General features: G+C 33.2%; 1 protein-coding gene across 1 annotated transcript; it reads right to left on the bottom strand.

Annotated features, from left to right (window-relative positions):
• Positions 1 to 9,858: 9,858 nt before the first annotated feature.
• On the bottom strand, positions 9,859 to 17,105 carry LOC117683106 (uncharacterized). Its single transcript, XM_066086551.1, has 12 exons — positions 16,744 to 17,105; positions 16,226 to 16,311; positions 15,803 to 15,913; positions 15,410 to 15,472; positions 15,207 to 15,254; positions 14,581 to 14,754; positions 13,917 to 14,173; positions 13,250 to 13,530; positions 12,766 to 12,974; positions 11,057 to 11,842; positions 10,771 to 10,936; positions 9,859 to 10,660 (listed from the first exon to the last, which is right to left on the bottom strand). Exons 1-12 carry the CDS (start codon positions 17,087 to 17,089, stop codon positions 10,509 to 10,511), a joined length of 2,679 nt encoding a protein of 892 aa, XP_065942623.1. The 5' UTR covers positions 17,090 to 17,105; the 3' UTR covers positions 9,859 to 10,508.
• Positions 17,106 to 17,363: the final 258 nt, after the last annotated feature.

Here is a 17,363-nt window from a genome sequence, read left to right as displayed (position 1 = left end):
TTATAAATATGCTGATCAGAATTCCAATTGTTGTATTTTCCATTTCTTCATTGCTTAAAATGCCAATTAACTCACTTTAACAACTTGAATTTTAAATTCATTGATGAACCCATATGCTTATATTAAACCATGCAGTTTGAAGAAAAGTTTAAAGAATTCTGAAAAAAATTCATCTGGAAACTGTTACTCAGCATACAGGGTTATTTTTCAGTTACCAGATATACACCTTTAATACCAAATAAGTCCTTGTAGTAGAACTGTATTTGAAACACTATATTCCCCTTAGATCAAAGTATTTGCATTGCTGCTAATTTCATTCCATATTTCCTGTTTAACTGAAATCAAGGATCAGGAATTTTCAAATCATCTTCTTTAAAACTTCCCAATCTATATTATACAAGTACCCGATATGATGTTATAACTATTAATTTACATGCATTATTTACAAACATACAATTTCTGCAATTTACCAATGCAGAGAATTTTTAAACATGTTCATCCAAATAGCAATTTTTTATTTAAAGTTATGTTTACATTCCTAATGCATAATATTTCATTCTTTTCATTGTTTCATACCAATTAACAGTTTTGGCTGAATGAGAATAGCTCATTTATATAGAACTCAGCATAGGAGTAATGCATGAAATATAATTTCTCAGCAGAGAAAACTATTACTTTCATCAAGTTAGCTAAAAATTCATTACTTATCCCAAATGTCATAAAATTTGATGCTGATTTCAAAAGTTTATAATAATTATAATGTTTAAGGTATGTGAACTTCAATAGATAATAAAATAAAAGTAAATTAAGGTAACTCCTATCATAATACAATGGACCCCACAATACATTTTAATAAACATGATTTTTAAGTGTTTTCCTGGGTAGGCCGGATTCCTTGTCATTTTTTAGTTCTCTTTATGAAATTTGTAATTCTAAATGCAACAAGGGAAATGACCCTGACTCCCGACGCCCCTATTATAGATCAGTGCGTGTGATAGCAATTTATTTATACTCAAATTTTTAAAGAATAAAAAAGTTAAAAGATCTGCGAATCTGATATTTACAGTGCTATTCCTATATTCCAACGACAATAACTGGCATAAAGACCAGCACAAGCCAATTTAAAACAACCTATCAATACATTACCTAAATGCATTTTTATTCATTGATGTGAGTATGCTTGAAAAAATAATCCCCTCAAACAGTATAACAGTTAGTTTGGTAACGTGTTTCAACTTTCTTAATAGCTAGCAGGAAACTTATAAGAAAGTAACAAAACTCTCTCCTCCAAAAATTTAGAAACTACCTCTGACTGTTGATTGTATCCCCTACAACATGAATGCATTCTACATAAATGTATATGCAACAAACAGTTGTAATACATGTATTTTAAAAATGAATACATGTACATATTAGCATATGTGAAAAGTGTTTGGTTTTAACAATCAATTTTCTAACTTTCAAATGATACATATGTGATTTTGTGTGTATTTTCCAAGTTTTTGTGGTGAGGGAGGCGATTATTTACATATAAATAATAGAATACCAGAATATGTATGGTAATAGCTGTATCTTTGCAAACATTTTTTTCCCTTACAGATTTCCTTGTGTGTATTGACTTTCTTGTATGCTTTCATGCAGGGATTGAAGGTACTAAAAGGGGAAACAACTCAAATATTTTAGATTGAAAGAAACATTAATAACACTTGCATGTAAAATAAGTTCCAGTGGTATTGTAATTAATATAACTGGTATTTTTTTTGTAATTTATGATTTTTCTCAGTAATTCATATGCATAACATACCTGAAGTACTAGTAACAACGATCCATTAAATCCAACTGGACTACATTGTGTATCAATATGATAAGGCATTGGATTGGATTTCAGAAATACTAATAGAGGTTCATGTTAGATGTGTAGTGACAATATCTATGGGTCTTAACAAAAATAAGGATAAAATCTTCCAGATTTTTGGAAAAAAACACTTTGTTGACATGCTGTTTCAACACTTCTCTCAGCACAAAAGAGTTCTAAATTGCAATGGGAGATAATTCTTTTTCAAAAAATGTAATCATTTTTTACCGTAGTATTTCACAACAATAAGGATAGCTTCCCCATCATGTTATTACATTTTTAGGTAGATGAAGGATTGAATTCTATGCTTGTTAAACATTGAGCTTGGCGCATTTTTTTTTATAACACTGCAGTAAAAATTGCCTATTTTGATAATATGTGAAGTTTGGGTCGAGTTTCCATGGAAACTGGTCAGTGTGACAATTTGACATGTGCATTTTAGATAGTTTAATAAGGTCACAATTCTGGAAATATTTTGGCAAAATCCGTTTCTATGCGTTGAAATGCTTACAGAGATTGACTCTTAATTTGTTATTCTAGATCTGTTGTTAATGTATAATAATCAATATTATTAAACTTATACATGCTGGAACGGCGTCGTGATCATGAAAACCAGGAAATTGCGTTGAACAAATACACTAATATTTCCAATGCATCTTAAAGAAATAGTTTCATCTTCTCCTAGCATTTCATTTAGCTATGAATTAGGTGAACGCATATCTACTGAGTTTAAATTTATTAACTAAGTATTACTTAGCCTAACAGTTTCCATTTAGGTATAATATATTTTTTCCATTTAGTTATAATATCTTTTTTTTCACTAAAGACCAAATTCCGTATTTCATTCTAAATACATGCATGCATGTTATTCATAAATTCGAAAGAATTGATTGTTACACTGTGAATGGAAGTCGAAATCATTTGAAGTAAAAAAAGAGACTCTCTGCTTGTCGGAGATTTACGGAGACAGCCGAGCGTCTGGTTGAACACAATGGCGTAGGAATACATACAAATGAATACACGACTACAGAAAATATCTAAATTGTTCGTACCATTTAAAATCTAGCTATTTACAAGGTATATATAGACTAGTTTTCTTGGAAACAAGGCTTTAGAATACACTACTAAATGTTGTCAGCGATGTTGATCTGTGCTTCGGTCCAAACACTGTTTCACTTTCGGTTTGCTAGAGTAACTGCATAGGAGAGTCGATTAAAATGAACTCCCAAAAACCACCCAAATGACCTGAATTGCCGTGGCGAAGAGAGAGTGAGGTGATGCCAGTAAATGAAGGGATCTGGGTTCAATCCTCGCCCTGGGTGTTTTATTTTCTAGAGCAAAAACCGTTTTGAATACCTTTTCTGTCATAAAGTTAATGCATTTTGTTGGTAAATTAAGCACAATATTGAATTAAAAGAATTTTTAAATGGCTTAAAAGTGGTTTAAGGGTGGCTTAAAGAAGTTTGGACAAGGACCTATACGTTGTCTTTAAAGGTCGCTTAAAGGCGGCTTAAATATAGTTTTTAAGCGTCCTTTAAGCTATCTTTACGCTTTCTTTAGCCACCTTTAAGCAACACATATAGCTTAAGGGTGGCTTAATTCCCTTCTCTGCAGTAACGCAGTCTAACGCATATACCGTTGCCCCACAACCACACATTTTGACGCATATACTACAACATTTTCCCCGCAATCACGCACTTTAACGCACTTTTTGTTGTTGACTGTTACGGCTCCGATAACTCGTAATTTATTGTTTTATTTATCAAAATATATTGATGGTATTATTATAAAAGATTAATGTAATAAAGTTATATCATTAAATTTCGAAATATTTTGCAAATAATATTTTTTTAATTCTTCAAATGTCATAGTTGCCGGATTTGTTTGCAAACTTCCTTAGATAAAATTTTTGATGGCGGCGAGTGAAGTTGATTATTTTAACATTAAGCGATGGTAAAGGTACAGCTCCCTTAGTCACTGGGCATTTTAAATCCCCCGCAAACGAAGTTTGGGGGGATATATAGGAATCACCTTGTCCGTCTGTCCGTCCGTCTGTCTGTGCAATCGTGTCCGGTCCATATCTTTCTTGTGGAGAAACATTGGAAGTTGTTACTTCACACAAAGATTGCTTATGACGTAAGGATGTGTCATGACCTTGAACCAAGGTCATTTGGGCAAGGTCAAGGTCACTGGCAGAAAAAATACAAAATTCGTGTCCGGTCCATATCTTTCTTATGGAGAAACATTGGAAGTTCTTACTTCACACAAAGATTGCTTATGACCTAAGAGTGTGTCATGACCTTGACCAAAGGTCATTCGGGCAAGGTCAAGGTCACTGGCAGAAAAAATACAAAATTCGTTTCCGGTCCATTTCTTTCTTTTGGAGAATTATTGGAAGTTCTTACTTCACACAAAGATTGCTTATGACCTAAGGGTGTGTCATGACCTTGACCCAATGTCATTCGGGCAAGGTAAAGGTCACTGGCAAAAAAAAATACAAAATTCGTGTCCAGTCCATATCTTTCATATGGAGAGTTATTGGAAGTTCTTACTTCACACAAAGATTGCTTACGACCTAAGGGTGTTACATGACCTTGACCCAAGGTCATTTGGTTAAGTTCAAGGTCACTGGCAGAAAAAGTGCAAAATTTGTGTCCGGTCCATATCTTTGTTAGGGAGAAACATTGGAAGTTCTTAATTCACACAAAGATTGCTTATGGCCTAAAAGTATGTCATGACTTTGACCCAAGGTCATTTCGGCAAGGTCAAGGTCGTTGGGAAAAATAGTGCAAAATTCGTGTCCGGTCATTATCTTTCTTATGGAGAAGCATTGAATGTTCTAACTTCACACAAATATTGCTTAGGACCAAAGGGCGGGTCACGACCTTGACCCAAGGTCATTTGGACATGGTCAAGGTAACTGGCAGAAAAAGTGCAAAATTTATGTCCGGTCATTGTCTTATGGAGAAGCGTTGAATGTTCTTACTTTACACAAATATTGCTTATGACCAACAGTTTAAAACAAATAAAGCAGTTGTTGTTTATAGAAAATGGACGGTAGATAGATTCATTCAATATTTTCTATAATTGGAAAAATACACGCATTATGATTTTTATCTTAGCGGGGGGTATCAATTGTGAGCTTGCTCTAGTTTTAAATCAAATTTGACAACCCCCTCAATTTACAACGTAAGGCAAATGAGAAAAAACTCCTTGTATTGGTTCTCGATAAAGATTGTTCATAGAATATATAAATGCAGACGATATATACAAGTCTTCAATACAATGTTGAGATCTTCGATTTTAATATTGTGATATTTTTAATGGTAAATTATACTGTGGTTATGATCCCGTTAAAGAAATTGTTAATCAATGTGATTATAATACTTCAAAATGTCCGTGTGTTTACATACATAAATGTTCTATGCAGAGAAAACAGTTCCAGGGACTATAAAGAATTTTTTTTAAGTGCCTTGCATGCTATAGCCTTTATGTTATAATATTCTTTTGTCTGTTATTTGATTCCATTTTGACTATATGCCAACATAGTGATTTCAATAAAGCATTGAATAGAACTAATATTACCATGCCACTGAATTGAAGAAATTGTTCCATGCTAATGAATCGAATCAATAATACCGTGCTACTGAAATACAGCAGAACAGAGAAAATGTATGGTTTTTGAAGGTTTTACATTTGTTTTTCTGATTCAAATTGGCTCCTAGTAAAGTAAAAATGGAGGGAAACGGATTGTTTTGTTTATTATTAGACGGAACTTTTAATACTAGCGGGTATGGTGAATATGCATTGCAAAACAAAAGTGGTATGTACATGACTGTACATGTACATGTTAATAATTGATGAATACAAAAGGAACTGATAAATTAGTCTATAAAATCGAACAGCGAAGAATCATCTTCTTAAATCATTACTTTTCAATGTCCGGAAAGTATGATATCTGGAACATGTTCAACCTGTATATAATCATTATAGATGATTTGGGTTATTTCAAAACATTAAATAAAGGATGATTTTCAGATGAGAAAGATATTGACAAATATTAACAAGTTTAGAGTTACTTAGCAGCAGTAACAACAATGTACAATTATAAAGTTTTATTTCTTCTAGATAATTGGATATCATTTAATTAGAGAGTAAAGAATTATTCAATCATATAATAATAACAATTAGTATTTTTCACGTAGCACGAGGAATGGTCTTGCTTTTCTTGTCGATTGTGGAAACTTTTAAGCGTGCACAATTTCATTCCTATAACGACCTTGACGCAGTATGTACCTCTCGGTGTGAAAAAAGGCCTAGGTCGTCTATCCGATATTTTTTAGACCAGGAGTCACAGACCTGCACCTAAAATCGATCGACATTATTCACCCCCCCCCCTCCCCTGGCGCTGGGTGTTGCTAACGGAAAACGGAGAATCTAAACTAATGTTATTTTCATCATAGATTTGTTAATCATGCTAAAAACGATATACTTAATGTTATTTTTAAATTGTTTTTAAAGATAAGCAATATTAGATTATTTATTCAAGAATAATTATTTCACTTGAAATTCATGTATACCTCGGGGTTCAAGCGATTCTTTTTCAGAAACATTCACAATTCTCATTATTCTTGATTAAAAACGCCCTTTTCTAGCTTCTCAGCTGATTTCAATACACGGCTGAAAATAAAGAAGTCTACGGTGTTTTGAATTTCAACGGACCCGTGTGTTCACGTTGACAAATTGTGAAAGGTCTTCTGAGTAACTTACAAATGAAAAAAACATGTCAACATTTTCCATTATAAATCTCCGTAAGAAATCTGTTCTCGATCCTGTGAATTTTTCCGATTAAAAAAATGATAATGTGTCAATGAAGTTTTGTTGGATATTTCCCGTTTGATCTTTTTCAATTGCATCTTTTACAGGTATGTGTATTTTTTTTTAAATCGTCCAAATGTGCTGCATGAATATTTTGGGATCGACAGACTATAGTCTTAATTTATAATCGGAAAATCAAACCGGGCAACGTCTAGAGTTCTCTATTCGGATCATATGTATATAGCTGCAGGAATAAACAACTGCCAAGTACCGTATTTTAGCGAGCGCAGCTCGCCGGCGCGCGGCGCTGGTGCGAAGCGAGCTCTACCGGCAAGGCGTGTGTGAATAGAAAATTCGGACTATTTGCACATTCATTCAACGGCTTTTTTTGGCGTCAGTAAATCGGACCATTAATGGCTTGTTTTAATCGTCCCAGTAGTTCCCTGTTATTATGGTTTCCCATTTCACACTCTCACGAGAACAAGATAAAAGACTATGTACATGCATTGTAAATATACTGCTGACACAACGTAAATTCCATTACATAAGACTAACGGAGTAATTGTCCTTTCGAGTGACGTCACAATGGATTTCTTACACATTGATCCGACAGAATTTTTCGGCGTCAGTAAATTTCTACACACAATGCAATTCCTCAATGTCGGTCGATCTTACTAGACTGGATACCATCTCGCGAGAATCAAAGTAAAACTCTTGAGAAATAGATAAATTATGGAATTTCAAGAACATGATGCTTTTAAGTAAACAAAACAGTATATTTCGCGTAATTTTTTTTTCAGGGTGTTTTTAAAGAGACATACGACACTTGACCGACGTGAACTTTGACGTCACAATAAGGGGAAATTACTCTGAGTAGTTATTGTAAATCTGCTGAAATATAAATACCAAAATCTTCTCGCTAACGAATGGGGACATTTCTTCAACGATAGGAAACAGCTGAAACTTGCTATCATTTGGATGAATGCTCACATTTATTTTATTCACTATATTTACAGTAATTTCCAGGAATGTTTTTTTAAAAGGGGGCGTGGCAAAATCATTCAAAAAATCTTCGCAAGCAAAAAGAAAAAGAAATTCTCAAAATCGGGAAATTTCTAATCCGGGTGAAGAATTTGGAGTGCGTAGTACGCCTTTATAGTTCTTCAGCTGCTCAATAGTGTCTTTATTTTCACTTCCATTTTTTACATGCTCCCGGGGGATCCATTTTCCTTATATGATCAGCAAATTTTTTTTATACGTAAATTTGATTTTTTTTTAAAACAGGGTGGGGGGGACTCTGTGATCAGTCAAATTTTTTTATGTAAGTTTAAGATAAATGTCTGCTGCAAGAATATAGGAAATAAACTGTAATGTACATTATGTTAAAATCTTTATTATTCAACAACATTTATCCGAGATAAATTCTATATATAAATAGATAACAAAATTTTATGAATTATGAATAGTGAAAATTTACTGGAAAAAATAGGCATGTTTATTTTATTCTGCATTCAAATTCATTTACTTTACGTCGCTACTTTTATTTTTATTGTTTTATCATAATTCATTATTTTATCACATGCTGCGCTCGCCCCAACGGTCGCACCGTAATACATATAATTGATATTAATGTATAATGTATTTTAAATGTCGTCAGTCGTTCGGGATTTTTTTTTCATCTCAATGATACTGTATCGTCTGTATGATTTAAGATCGTATAGAGCACCGAAAATTCAATGTTGATGCAAGTATAAATATAAAAATACTCATTAAGAGTCATTCTCTGTAAGCATCAAAAATTCTTAATATAGTGATGGAAACCCACATGCACCGATTTTGATGAAATTTGGCATATAGGGATAACTTGATACCCTTTCATCAAATTTGACTACTAATTACTAATTTTAGGTACGGTTACCATGGAAACGACAACCCCCCAAAAATGGCGTCCAGGACCCAACAATCACTATTTTTACCATATTTTGATTTAAAAAAAACCAAATTCTACGATGTTTATTGTACAAAACACTTTCTTCTTACATAAATATTAGTTCTAGAATAACAAATATAAAACACAATATCGGCAAGCCATGAATAGGTTATATTCTATTTTGTTTGTTGAAAAACTACCATTTGGGTGTTTTAAACATTTATGAAAAAACTCAGTTTTTAGCCATTTTATGACATCAATTACCAAAAAATGCACCAACAGATATTAATTAAACTTATATATTCTTTTTATTTAATGCTTTATGTATAAAATATAAAGAAACTGCAGGCTCCTCTCAGAACTTATGACATGGTAAAATGGCATGCAAAATGAGCTTTACTTGACTAACAATTCTTAAAATGGCAAACAAATAAATGAGTATTTCAAGAAAATTTCCTTTTTTCACAATTACATGTAGTAGTTTGAATTAGTTGCCATTACAACTGTTCAATATTTCATCAGATATGCTACCATATAGTAAAAATATAACAGCAAAGTTCATGCTCATATGCTAAAAACAATCAGAAACACTGTGAAAACAATCCTCATAGTCATTCATTGTCTTCTGTAATGAATACAGGAAACAATATTTTACAGATTTTGATGATATTCGTTGTATTGTACTGAAAATAACATAGTATTTTATTTCAGTTTGACATCTGGTTACTATGGTAACAAATGGTGACCTTAATAATAAATGCAGAAATAGTACAAGAATTACATCACATTAACAATAAAACCTTGAAAATGTTTGGTACTGTTATATCTGTTTGTACATTTGATTGAGAAACATAATTCTATATTTACATTCCACATATTTTTTGCATGTAAAATGTGTGGAAAACTACTGCAGTTATAACACTGTAATACACACACACGGTACCGAAAAGTTAAAGGAAGAGTTTTATTGTGACGTCACAAACGTGAAACGCTGTTAAAGTGCAACAAGCGAAAATCAAAGTTAACCCTTGTGGTTTTTACAGTGGCTCTTCCATTAATTTGAACTTACCCTTAATTAGTATTATACAGTAATTAAAGGTATTAATCACATTTGCAGACAAGTCAAGAAGTTAAAAAAGTTAAAAAAATATAAATATAAGCATTGATTGTTTATTTTTGTATATTGTCGGTCCTATAACACACCTAGCCGTGCAGACAAATTATCATACCGCGCTAACGCACAGTATTTAATTTGTCTGCATGGCCTGGTGGGTTATAGGACCGACGGCATCCCAAAATAAGAAGTCAATGCTTATTTCACAGTCTGCAACAATGATAGTGTAAATACGTTAACTTAAAATGCTTATAAAATGACCTAGCTGACAATGCATCTAAGAATACCCCGACAATACATAAATTCAAAGCATGCTGTGAATGCTGTCTAATAAAGACTCGCTGATTGCTGATTGGGACTTCTTGCACATTCTCGAAAAAAACCCTGCAATTTGCTGTGCTGTCAGGAGCTCTTCATATGCAAAGACCCTTTCTCCATCTTCAGTTTTCAAACTTCTCATTTCCTCGGAAACTGACACAGGATCCTCTTTTCGACCACATTTTAAGCCAATGTTAAATTTGTTTTCAAGATATGATTTCTGCTTTTTACTGAATCTTGCACACTTTCTTCCTTCTTTTAGCCCCCAACCCTTTTCTAAGACATTGTCACCTGTCCTTTCTTTACTGATACAGCTCAATGTATAATGCTCTTGGTTTTCCTCCTGTAATATTTTAGCATATTTTTGGATGACCAAGTCATTGCTTCTCTCTTTTTCCAATTTCAAGTGACAGTCTCCAACTAACAGATGTTGATCAAGTTCTTCTGCTCTGCAAAAGGTTTTCACACAGCCTTCATGTGTACATGTGAAAATGTTTTGTTCCTCCAGCTTGGTTTTTAGGTTTGCAGAGAAAGGCATGGAAATAGACATCAGAATTATCTTCCTCCCATATTTTCAAGGAATATGGCATAATGTTTTGCAACTTTGTCCCAGGAATGGTACTACCTATTATCATAAAATAAAATTCTTGTTATGATTTATCTTTAAATGCTGTAATGGGATGATGCAGCTCATACATGTATATTTATCCTTGTAAATGACTCAAAAAATCTTACCAACTCCAATGCCATAATGTCTCCAAACTTGCAATCTACCAACAAGGAACTTGAAATTGTTGAATGTTGATATGCTTGGGATTGGTTTAAATCTCTGACGCTCTGTGGTTTCCACTCCAACCACCTTCACTCTGTACTGTACATTCTTACTGGTTTTCTCTATTGCCTAAAATATCAAAATATGTTTGACATTATCCAATTAAATCAGGTATAAATTGTCAAAATATTCTTAACAGAATTTCTTCGTATATTTTGAACTATTTCATAGCTATCATATATAAAGTACCTGCTTCATATCCCTTGCTGTTACGACATCATGTCCTTCATTGACAAATCTTCTTATGTTTGCTTTTATTACATCAGCTGTCCTGTCACATGCCCCTTTCCCATCCTGTGCCTCACAAAAATCAAATGAATGAACTGCCTTACAATGGTGGTAGATTGTTGATATTGTTTCAGAGCTTTTGTAACAACCTGCATTATCTGACCAAAGATGAATGGTGGTGATATCTGGGTACTGTTGATTAAGACTCTGTACCACATCTAGTATGACTGCTGTTGTTACACTGGCATCTTGGGAGATTTGTCCATCAAATATGTGTAGATAGGTCAAACCTTTCAAAATTTCGTCATCCTCTGTAAATACTACTGCTACATGCCATGATATACCTCTCTTCACAAACCAATCCTGACTGTCCTCTCTATACTTGCGAGGCAGAAATTTCATGGCCCAGTCCAAGACGATGCAAGCACTTGAACTTGATAAAGACTTGAATACTTCCTGTTTTGCCTCTTCCTGATTTTTTGCTCTTAGTAGATGTGATTTCCAACTAGAAATGCCCACTTCAGCATGCATCAATCTGAATATGATGTCATCTTTGTCATCCCTGTTTGTAAAATCAAACTGATTGACCAGTTGCTTGACATCCCTGACCACTTCTTTGATTTGCTCACAGGACTCACAAACATGATTATGGCTATGACTGCATTGCAAAGAAAATAGAGTGGAGTCATCACTAAGAGCATGCCTGCGACAATGATCAGCAACTTCTGATGTTTCTGCTACATGAATCTGAGATATACAAAAAAATCCAAATTTCAATATTAGTCAGTAATTATACATTATCTCTCAGTTATTCCTTCAAATTGACCAGAGGGATTTTTTCTGTTCCCTTTAAGCCACTCTTGACAGAAAATGACAGTGGGGAAATATCTCCAAGAAATGGTAAAGCATACAGTACGACCAGACACAACCTAGTACAAGTAACGCCAAGGCAGACTCCACAAGCTGACTTATGGTTCGCTATGTTTCTGCTTTTGGTCTGGTTTTTAAAAATTTGGGTCTGCTCTGCGTCCCGGGGGGTCAGTCCTTGGAGTCTGCTTTATAAACTGAAGTGTGAGCAGATCAGTCTTTTTTTCTTACCCTATGTAAGCCCCACCCTTTGTATATTCCAAATATACATGTAAAGACATTTTGGTTTTTTTCAGTAGTAATTTCAGGGTATGCTTCTGAAATTAGGGTCTGCCATAAAACCGAGAACCAAAGCAGACCCAGAAAGCGGATCTGGGGTTTGGTTGGTCTGCTTTCTGTTACCGGTAGGTTGGGTCTGGTAAGTATTGTACTAGTTATTTTTTTCTCTACTTAAGAAAATTGCTTGCGATTAATACTGACACTGATGAGACTGAAATCTACCTGATCCATGATCTGTCCACATATCCACATATGGAAACAGTCATGTACATAAATAATTGGGGAAACATTTTGAGAGAGATGTTAATACAGACTATATAAATGTATTCTACAGTGTTTCATACAGGCTTTGAAAGCAGCGAGCATTGCAGTTCACCTAGCTGTATCAAAACAAATTTCAAATGGTGTAAATACACTCCATATTAGCAGAATTAATGCACTTAACCATGTCCAATGAAAACTAAAGTCTGTCTGCCACCTTTAAAAAAAGTGGTTTGACATAAGAAATCAGATGTATTATTTACCTTGAAATCAGTTTTAAGATATCTTTTGGCAGCAAGTAAAACATCCTGTAAGTGCTTTGCACGCTCCTCATCATTTTCCAATTTGTGGACAATGTCAATAAGATCTTCAAAACTTCTTCCGCCTTCTGCTAAATAATAGTCCAAGCCTTCAAGAGATTTACGGATGGTTGTGGTGCAGTTTTGGAGAATTCTAAACATTGTACTCCTCCCTAAAATATCATAAAACATTCAATCATAGGATTGTTTTTAGTGAAATGAGTGTTAATAATGCTACATTTTTTTCATGTTTAGTAGTACCTTATTTATTTATATCTTAATTGACTAATATACAGTCACTGTAACGCTCTACTTTCCCACTTGACCTGTGAGTGAACGGTGAGCGCACGCTGAACGAAATTTGGTGAGTGCTTATGAACGGTGAGCGAACGCAGAGCGCAAACGGAACTCAAAGCGAGCGTGAATTGAACGGAGACTGTATATTAACCAAGTGGTTCTATTTCTTGCTCTCTGCAATATTGTTGATATTGATCAATGTTTGCTTGTGATGCCATGCACCTGATAATGTTTGGTGTCTCTATTATCTTTCCCTTTGATGTCCGAATTTTCTTCTGCCCAAATGGTAGGTCTTTCACTATGTGAGAAGATGTAATGAATTCTAGAAAATTATCCAATTTAGCTGGATCCATTCGCTGACGAACATCATCCTTTTCTGGTGGTGGTAGGCAGCACCCCTCAAAGTTAGCATGTTTTTTGGCAATATAGTATCTAAAGTTAATTTTAAAAGTGTTCTTCATTGAATACTTCCATTACTGAGGGCTGAAATCACTTTTATAAAGTTTTTTATATTTACTTATTTCCAAACACAGATGATCTAATATATGTACATATTATTAATAATAGTAACAGCTTGATTTGTGCTGGGGTTCACTAGAAACTCACAGTTGCCAATAATTGTCTTTTTAAACCAGTCTAAATAGTTGTCTTAATTTTTAAAAGAAATTTTACATTTAGATTTAATATCATGAATATTTGTCACTCACTCAGCTAACCATTTTATCACTAGTCAAATCATAAATCACACTTGTTTACTTAGCATGCAGAATACATGTACCGGTACATTAATTTGTACATGCATATTTATATATTCATACCTGTACTCGGTGACATCAGGAAGCAAAATCTTCATTTCCTGGTAAGTTCTTGACACACAGAGTACTGACAAAATCTGTCGTTTTATCTGCCAAGAATAAGCTTTCTTGTAGGACTCAATAAGAGCATCTGTAGTATCATCACAAACAGCTAATGAGACGTCAACTGGCTCTGAATTGCCTACTTCTCTATAGAATTCCTTCACCACTGTCTCCTTTTCATTGTCAAACAGAATTTCTGCAACTCTTTCCAACATGTTCTAGAGAGATACATTACACATTGCTGAATATGATATGTTTTAGTCTTCAATTTTGAATACAGAGTTTCAGGGGGAAATCAATTTTAATTTCTTATTTACTATTCCATGATATTTATTATTACATGTATATCTGTTAAGCTTATTATTAAAACAAAGTTTATCCCATTACAGTTCAAAATTTAGACTGGTCAACAGCACTAAATGTAAAACATGTACTATGATAGAAAATGCAATGGATTTGAGCTATGCATATTTGGATTACAAAATCCCAGACTGGCTAGTGCATAATTATCATATTTATGCTTCACCTATTTTGATAATTTTTACTTACTTTTTATATTTGGCAATATTCAGTTGTTAATTTATATCACTGATCATTACAATTTTTCAAAATGATATAAATGTACCTGCATTCCTTTGAAGTATTTATGTTTTGTCTTTGCTGTGTAGGTTTTCCAGAGTAAATGTGGAAAACTGAATGGTTCCAAATCAATATCTTTTAAAAGTGTGTTCAATCTATCAAAGATATCAACTTTTAAGGAACCTTGTGAACTCATTTCTGTTCCCTCTGTTGAAGTGGACTAGAAACAATTGAAGTAATATGAATAAGAAAATAAGCAAAACCAGTACCACTGGCATTAGCTGAGTTTCACCTCCCTCAGTGACAAATGAATAGTTGAAAATTACCTTGTAAGTGATTAATGTTTGTCAAGTCATTGTGATGATATTAGGTGCTTATCTTTATATCATATTTAAAAAGGATACAACAATTTAGCAAAAGGGATCTGGTTCTAATTATTATGATGTCGACTCCAAATATACTCCCACCCTTCAACTTTATGATGGAGAATAATAATACAAGTTCATAATAAATAGATCCAATATGTATGTCATGGATTTGAAAGTAAGATAACTTGATCTGATTATTAAGTTTACTGAGTTGTTATCTTAAATCTATCATTGCAGATACTTATAATCTGCTAAAGATAAATATTTTAATGTGCTACCATGCTATGAAAAATTTAAAACTTACTTGAGATTGGAAAAATTCACTTTCACTATCAGTGCAATTCTTATCTGCCTGTAAAAAAATTCAAAAGAGTCAAATTCCAAATCCATCTCTCTCTCTCTCTCTCTCTCTCTCTCTCTCTCTCTCTCTCTCTCTCTCTCTCTCTCTCTCTCTCTCAAGATAAAAACATAAAACATTTAATTGTACTTAAATTGTATGAAACTTACCTGAAATTGCATAAATTCATTTTGACCTTCAGGGGCAGTTTTAATGAAAGAATTCAGATCTGCCTGGAAAAAAGTGCACTAAAGTGAATATTCACATCTCAACATCTCTCCCTCCAACTAAAACTTATTTATTCCTTCCAAAAAGTCTCCACCTGACTAACATACTCAGCTTTAAAATATATCTTGATTTGCTGTTTCCAATTATACATTTTATTCAATATTGTATTTACTGGTAATATGCATTTAATATCAATTTAATTTAATATTCAATTCAATTTCATATTTCATACATTTTATTTAAGATTTATAAGTAAAAAATGCCAATGATGAATCAATAAACACCATGTTCTGCATCTCTGTTTGGTTACATATCAAAATAACTATTCAAATCACCTTAAGCTTCCTAACTGTCTCCTGATTTGAAACCATAACATCCATTTCAGCAGTTGCAGAGGACAAGTCATCATGAAGTAGCTCTTCATTTATAACATGTTGTCTGTGAGTCTGAAAGAGGTCATTATATGCAACAAATATTAATAAGACAACAAACCAAGTCACATGCTTAAATTAAGAAACCCTAAGCCTAAGGAAGGCTAAAATATCTACATTTAACAAAAACAAATCAATGCAAATGCCTAACAGAATATGATATAGTTAAAAAAATATGTAATAAATAAATTGCATTTTTCTTCATAAACACACCAATATATGTATCATTAAATCTCATCTCAAGGTAAAGGTAGTCTTATTTAAAATGTTTTATAATATCCAAACAAAACCCATAAAATACTTCTAGGGATTATCTTAGCATCAAACCTTGGTTGTTATATCCCTTGTCATCACATCTTCATCTTCTTCAATACTTGGGGCACTTAGCTTTACTAGGCAGCTGGTGCATATAGCTACAACAATTATTTCTCAATTTAACCATGGTAATAGCCACTAATAGGCCTAGTCGTATTAAAGAGATCTTACTTATTATAGAGCATATTTTTTTACACTGTGACTGAATGTTTAGTAAAAAAATAAATAATCAAAAATTTTAAGATCTTTGTCATCATCATACTTTAAAATCATTATCATTCTCATATCATTTAAGAGAGTTAGTATAAAAGCATATTCGTTTCCATTATAAATCATTGTGCATTTGTGTATTAATATGTATACTGGCGTGCGACCAGTTCTCGCCGAGTACCATTTCTCGCCAGTACATTGTGACGTCATTTTTCGTCTATAAGTTTATGTGTTGATAAAATGACGTCACAATGTACTGGCGAGAAATGGTACTCGGCGAGAACTGGTCGCACGCCAGTATAGGTTATACTAGTACTTACGGGTTCCAATTGGTAGAACGGGTCCATATCCTCTGTGTATTTTAAGGATGTCACTGATAGTAAGTGACCTGCTACACTTTTGCTTTTTGGTGATTGATGCTGATGGATGCGATTCGTGCGAGTTTATGAAAAATGGGACTTGGCAAGTTTTTCTTCTATGCACATCAGAATTTCGTTTTAACAAGAAAGTGAAATGGGTTGAACAAATATAAACATTATGGAAAAGTTTTGGTAATAGACCACATTCAGTGAGAATAATATTTCTATTGTTGATATCAGCCGTGTTTAAATCAATTAAATCATTAGAACATAAAGAATTTTCCGGGAAAATAAAATGACAGATCATTGTTGTTATCTTCTGCTAACTGTTTACATGATGTTTTCTATTTTTCAATACAAAAGAGTTACTGCAAGGGCAATAACTCTTAATGGAATTTAGGTGTTTCCCCTTGGAATTCAAGATTTTTACATGCAAATATTTTCATTAATTAAAATAACACAACTTTGATATTGGAAATGTATATAGGTTATACGAAGAACTTCATATTAGGGAAGTCAAACAGACTTTTTTACTTTGCGTTTAAAATATATATCCCAACAAGTTATAAAGGAAATATAGC

This window comes from Magallana gigas, chromosome 1 (assembly GCF_963853765.1).
Source record: "Magallana gigas chromosome 1, xbMagGiga1.1, whole genome shotgun sequence".
Taxonomy (NCBI): Eukaryota; Metazoa; Mollusca; class Bivalvia; order Ostreida; family Ostreidae; genus Magallana; species Magallana gigas.
This window is presented reverse-complemented; position numbering and strand designations above follow the sequence as displayed.

Coding starts and splice junctions, on each gene's coding strand:
- LOC117683106 (XM_066086551.1), bottom strand. CDS start 17,089: ATGATCTGTCATTTTATTTTCCCGGAAAATTCTTTATGTTCTAATGAT. Junction 16,312..16,743: donor CGTTCTACCAATTGGAACCC/GTAAGTACTAGT, acceptor TAATTGTTGTAG/CTATATGCACCAGCTGCCTA. Junction 14,755..15,206: donor GTGAATTTTTCCAATCTCAA/GTAAGTTTTAAA, acceptor AATTGTTTCTAG/TCCACTTCAACAGAGGGAAC.